Source organism: Benincasa hispida, chromosome 1 (assembly GCF_009727055.1).
Source record: "Benincasa hispida cultivar B227 chromosome 1, ASM972705v1, whole genome shotgun sequence".
NCBI classification, from domain to species: Eukaryota; Viridiplantae; Streptophyta; class Magnoliopsida; order Cucurbitales; family Cucurbitaceae; genus Benincasa; species Benincasa hispida.
The window spans coordinates 62105305-62111417 of NC_052349.1; the positions used below are offsets into that span (position 1 = coordinate 62105305).

Sequence of the window (6113 nt, forward strand, 5' to 3'; positions counted from 1 at the left end):
CCCCCCAATCAATCGTGATATTAGGCATTCGTAAGATTGGGACTACTATGGTCTCTCCTACCAATTTTGAGGTTTTAATTCAGTGGGATGACATGCCACCAAATCAAGCGACATGGGAGAATGGCATGCTTATTGCTAAGCAATTCTCTGATTTTCATCTTGAGGACAAGGTGGTTTTTTGGAGGCGGCTAGTGAAAGAACCCCAATCAATAAGGTTTGCATCCGCAAGAAGAATATGCAAAGGAAGTGGCAAAATGGGCAAGATGATGTGATGCATGATGAATGAGCAAAGATGCCACGTGAGAATGAAAATAGAGAATTATGTGGGGATCAGGGATCTTTCTATTATTGGGTTTATTGTGATCGTTTATGTTATTAGATTTATTTTCTTCCCTTAAATAGGAATAGGGGGAGGGGAATGATTATCTTTTTGCATTGTATCAAGTATAGCTTAGAGAGCTTGTTGAGGGAGGAAGTCTCAACTTTCTTGGCTAATTTGCCTAAATAGTGAATGTATAATATCAAATTCTATTATTTTGGTATCAAAGTTGGTTGTTGACGTTCCAGAGTAGAATCGACAGAGAATTCTGACTAGGTGTGGCCAAGTGACGTACTATCAAAGTATCTATCGAGACGTCAACTTTTCAGGGATGGGATACTGTTATGAACCAAGATAGTATGAGATGTCTTATCCCATACTTAATAGAATTGGATGATCGATGTGGTATGATACTTAAGTGATTTGACTCTCCCACCTCAATAGTTAGCTTTTGAGGTGTGATTCTCCAAGGTGCTTAAGTACCTAACAAAACCTAATTTACTTGGAAATTTAAAAACCCTTTTACCAGACATGCAACCCTGGTATGTTGGCATAGTGATCAATAAGCACCAATTTAAATAAAATAAATTAGATCTTATGAGTTTTCTGGATGAAAATGTGGTCAAGTAGCCTGTAAAATTAGTTGAAATTTTGAATCTTACGAGTTTTCTTCATGGAAATGTGGTAGACTTGTGCACATGCTGTGATATAAATGAAAACATAAAACTTATTTTATGGTTCAATTTCCAACTTCTTCAGCATAGATAGGCATATGCATTGAGAAAATGGCCCAACCTCTTCGTACGAGTATTTAGAAGAATCATTCTCAAACGTCTATCTTAAAACTCAAATTGACTAAAAACTGGACGGTGTATTCTGAACGAATCATAGGGCAAAATCTTATTGAAATGGCAAAGTATTTGATCATGGTAAATATCCGAGATAGTAAAAACAATAGCAGATATCATAAATATAGACATATGTCCTTTCTGTATTCTCTCGAGGATCGCATGTGCCAACTCTTTCAGGAAAAATTTATTAAACCTGAACAATGTTAGCATCTAATAGTACGGCATGTACCTCATCGACCTTCGAAACCGAGGCATCTTCCTGTCATCGGATATTGAAGGATCAATATATTAGCAGACTCAAAAATTTCATAATGATGCAAGATTAAGACACTAGAAACTGTACCCGTAGCCGTAAGGTGAATAGAAATACGGTGGGGCATAAGGTCTTCTAAATCCCATGTATGGGTTATAACGACGGGGACGATACTGCTTCATACCAGGAACATTTGTTCTCTTGGGCAAAACCTGGTATGGAGCAACCAAGCAAATAATATAGTTAGAGTGGCATTGAAGTTCGCTTGATATCTATGCCCTACTCCGTAATAAAAAATTGCTACAATCATAATGGATTTTTTTTACCATTCATAATTCACAGAATATTATTAACTAATCTTTTAGGAACGTATTTAAATGGCCGCACTTTTCATATTACACTTGATTGATTAAAAAGTAAATGTGGCCTATATTCATACCACACAAATGAATCAGAAAGGATCTCCTAGAAATTTCTTCTTTTTGATGCACCATTTCTTTCTTTATGGAAAACCGAGAAAAATGAAAGACACACCTTCAGTTGCCGTCCATGTAGCTCAGATTCATTCAGAAGGAGGGCTTCTTGAACAGCTTCAGCTTCAAGAAATTCTACATAGGCAAAGCCCTTCGGCTGACCAAATTTATCAGTTAAAATAGTCACTCTGTTGACAGTACCACATGATTGGAAATGCTGTTGCACTTCTTCGGGTGTGCATGCATAGTCAACCTTCAAAACAAATATTTTTTATTGTTGAAGCAGAGCTTTGAGCATAAAATAGTAAAGTGCTATCAACAATGAATAGAAAATTCTGTGTATTCTCTGTTCTTTATATAAATTTATAAGTAATTCATATGAGAAAACATCAGATAGCAATAATTAAGCTAGTATTATATCCCTCGTTATGGTTAAGAAAAATGTTTTATGATTGTCATTTGGCTTTAATATAAATACTACCTACATTTTTAGTATGAACCAATGGTTCGGTCAATTGTTAGGTTTCTTTATAAAGTTTTATATCAAGAAGCTTTGTACAAAAACAAAAAAGAAAGCAAACTTCATCACACTTAATCAACAAAGCTTGGGGATGAGATACACCAGAGCAACATTGAGAAGTAACAAACTTCCAATGGGCTGGCAAGAGAATCATAAACTATGCCAAGAAAAATTAACTCCAACCAAAATTACCAAATCACCACGAAGATCTAACTCATGTTTAAATGAACATATGTAAGATTGAATATCAGTCAATCAGAGGCATCAGAATCACATAGCAGATGCATTTTCAAGCATGCCTCCCTCTGCTAAGAGATCAATTACAACTAGTAGAAAACAGTTCTACATTAGATATGATTGAAAATGAGGTTTTTCTTCTTCAACATAGAGGATTTCCTACATTAATCTTACTAGTTCACATAGTTTTGCAATCTAATTATCACAATGAAATAAGCAGACTTTATGCAGGAAGTTGACAGGTTGAGTTTCTAACTAAAAGAAAAAGTCTAGATTAATAAGTAAATCTAGTAAAATTTTCTTAATATGCAGAAAAGGCTCAATTGTTCTTTCAGAGGTCACTGGTTAAGGCAAAATGCATGCATTAAAATCCAATCGTTGGTCTAACTGGGTCAAATGAAGCACAAACTAGAAAGTAATGCCACAAAGAAGCGATTATCTTACACCCTCGCCTCCTTCTTTATGTCTCATTTGTGAGACACAAATGACAATAGTGCGAGCATTGACAAGGCTCTGCAACTAAAATTGCATGCAATTGACTTGCCTTGGCTTCCTCGGAGACATTTGAATTGTCCCCTAGCACACTGTAGTTGAGCCATCGACATCGTTATTCCACATTTAATGGTCCCAGCCTCCAAAAGCGCATGCCTTTCAGCAACATAAGTTCAACTAGCAACAGGCCCTTATTTTCTAAATGCAACAATTCACTAATGGTTTTTGATATTTCAGATTTTTTTTTTCTTTCTTTTTCTCACTGTTTTTTTCCGGTTAAACCAGTCTTCAACTATCATTCACAATTTTCTTTTTTCTTTCTTTCTTTCTTTTTTTCTTTCTTTTTTTCTTCTTCCTTTTTCTTCTTCTTTTTGAATTTTTTGCAGAAAATCCTCATTTCAATAACATCTTTTCAAAGATCAAACAACTAAAAGGTTTTTCTCAAATCTAAAGAACATCAGTAGGGACATTTGTCTTCTCACATTGCCAACAAATACTGATCGTGAATCAGTCTCCTCCTTGCCTGCTTGACCAGCTGATGTACCAGCAGGATCTGCATCAAACATAACAGCCATAGATATAAATAAAATAGGTCAAATTGGAGAAAAGTTATAGGAAAAAACTATGATAGCGTACTTTGAAATTCACCCAGTTTAAGAAACTTTCAACCAACATGATCGAATAATTCAATATTGGTTTCTATCAAAAACCATAATCATAATTTGTTTTGCCATATCGGCTAAACTATGGCAGGTAAACACTTGCACAAACGATTATTGCTTACGAAGGTTACATAAAACTAAACTTCCCTGCTTAAACCTATTCTAAAATTTAAATTAACAATTATGAATCAAAATGTCAAGGCAACAGTAACTATATCTGCATCTGTTATGCAGAAACAGTATATTGTAGCCACTTTTTTTAATGCACAATTCTAATGCTAGAAACATAATACATGGTAATATTAGCAGATAGATCACAACAACACATCAAAATTTCAAGCACAAAACCATCGCTTAAAATATCACAGCAACGAAACCAATTCAATTCAGAAAATTCCATGGATTATTTAAAATTCCATTACCACATGCTTATAAACGAAAACAATAATACAAAATCATAAGAAAACTACCTTGGACGGCTCCCATTTCTTTTTCAACCTTGGCCTGCATTTCTCGGAGAGCTGCTGCTTCCTCCTCCATCTCCTTCAAGCGCTTTTTCATCTCGTCAAGCTCCTGAAACACATACACGATCACAATTCAAACAGAGACACGAATCATAAGAATCATTTCTTCTCATTTTCACTCAAGCACGAGAAACAGAAAGAGAAAGAACAAATGGAAACCTTGACAGCGTCGTCGTCGGCACCGGACATGTCAACGTCTCCGTCCATCTCCCCTTCAACTGGGATCTCTCCACCGTATACCTCGTGCTCTTCTTCCTCCATCTCTCGTTCACTCACAATTTCGCATTCGTTTCTAGAAATCTCCTCGTTCGATGCGTAGAACTGCAGCGAATCAGATTGTTGGGCCCTTAAACGTTACTCCACTTCACGGCCCAACAACATTCAGCGGCCCATTTAGGCATAATGATGGTGGCAAATTAGTAGAGTATTGCAGTTTAAAAAAAGGTTTATTTTCCACTAAAAATATTAATTTACACCCTGAGTTATATTAATTTACACTTTTTATTATGCTTCATTAATAGATTAATTTAAACTTTTGTTTGAAATTTTCTTGTAGATTCATCTTTGTATTTACTATAATTGTTTATTTTGTAAAATTGACATTTGAAGAAGTCTGCAAACATTTTGAGAATCAATGGTCAGATGATTTTCAGAGGTAATCGTAATGAAATATTTAAATTGATTGGCTTATGAAAGTTTTGTTAGTTTTATGGGCTCCAATCTTACCATATGTTTTGATGGTAACAAATATTTATTTACGGATGATTTTAGTATTTTTAAAGTTTTCAGACTATAGAACTCGAAGAGACGATTTCAACATATTTTGAATAACTCAAATCCGACTTTAACATAAAGAAGTTGTGATTAAAAGAATATTTGAAAGAAAAATTCTATATAACAATGATGCGACATACGTGGACCAATCAGAAAACAAAAATCGACAACATTGATGTGTGCATGTTGTGAAAGAATCAAATTAATCAAAGTCCAAAGGGAATTGTGACACGTGGCACCAACCATATATTTCCTTTTAAAATTAAAAAGAAATCAAAAGAATTGATTTTCTAAAAAGAAAACTAAAGAAAAGGAATTTTGAAAAGTTCGACCAACGGTCAAATGAAAAAATAATTAAAAAAAAAAAAAGAAAAAAGAAAGAAAGAAAGGCCAACGGCTACTTTCCGTTCTCTCTTCTTCTTCTTCTTCTTCTTCTTCTTCTTTCTCTTCTTCTTCTTCTTGGCCGTTTTCTTCTTCTTCTTCTTGGCCAACGGCTACTTTCCGTTCTTCTTCTTCTTCTTCTCAATTTCACACATTCAAATTGGGATTTTGTAATAAGGTGTGGTGTAACTTTGATTTGAGCGTAGTAGTTTAATCCTAAATATGTAAAAGGATTTGAGCATAATCGTTTAATTCTGAACCTGAAAAAGAAAAAAAATTGTAATAGTTTGATCTTAAACCCGTCAAAAAGTATTGAAATAGGTTGGATCCTAAACCTTCAAAAAAATCGGTTATGGTTTGAATCTTGAACCCGTAAAAAATGGTAAATCAATTTGGTTCTCCCCCGTAAGAGAATCCGTTTGGTAAAATATCCAAGAATGAGCTTGAGGAGTAGAGTAGACATTCTAAACTACTACAAACTACTACAAAAATTATGGGTGTCATTTTTTGTCTCTACTCTTTCAAATTATGCAATTTTATTTATTTGTGTTCCTAATTATTTCATTAATTTAAATTGCTTTATTTTGGTATTAAATTTACCGAAAAAAATTTAATTTTTGAAAGATT

General features: G+C 34.2%; 1 protein-coding gene across 2 annotated transcripts; it reads right to left on the minus strand.

Moving 5' to 3' along the window:
• Positions 1 to 1191: 1191 nt before the first annotated feature.
• LOC120075057 (polyadenylate-binding protein 2) lies at positions 1192 to 4651 on the minus strand. Of its 2 annotated transcripts, XM_039028249.1 has the most exons (6): positions 4491 to 4651; positions 4278 to 4380; positions 3628 to 3698; positions 1958 to 2149; positions 1514 to 1635; positions 1192 to 1429 (listed from the first exon to the last, which is right to left on the minus strand). In XM_039028249.1, the coding sequence occupies exons 1-6, from the start codon at positions 4590 to 4592 to the stop codon at positions 1381 to 1383; spliced, it is 639 nt and encodes a 212-aa protein (XP_038884177.1). In that variant the 5' UTR covers positions 4593 to 4651; the 3' UTR covers positions 1192 to 1380. The 2 variants fall into 2 exon arrangements, with proteins under 2 accessions (XP_038884177.1, XP_038884252.1); XM_039028324.1 differs by lacking the exons at positions 3628 to 3698; positions 4278 to 4380; positions 4491 to 4651 and adding an exon at positions 3098 to 3621.
• Between the last annotated feature and the right edge of the window lie 1462 nt (positions 4652 to 6113).

Coding starts and splice junctions, on each gene's coding strand:
- LOC120075057 (XM_039028249.1), bottom strand. CDS start 4,592: ATGGAGGAAGAAGAGCACGAGGTATACGGTGGAGAGATCCCAGTTGAA. Junction 4,381..4,490: donor CCGACGACGACGCTGTCAAG/GTTTCCATTTGT, acceptor TATGTGTTTCAG/GAGCTTGACGAGATGAAAAA. Junction 2,150..3,627: donor GATCAGTATTTGTTGGCAAT/GTGAGAAGACAA, acceptor TTTGTTTTGAAG/GTTGACTATGCATGCACACC.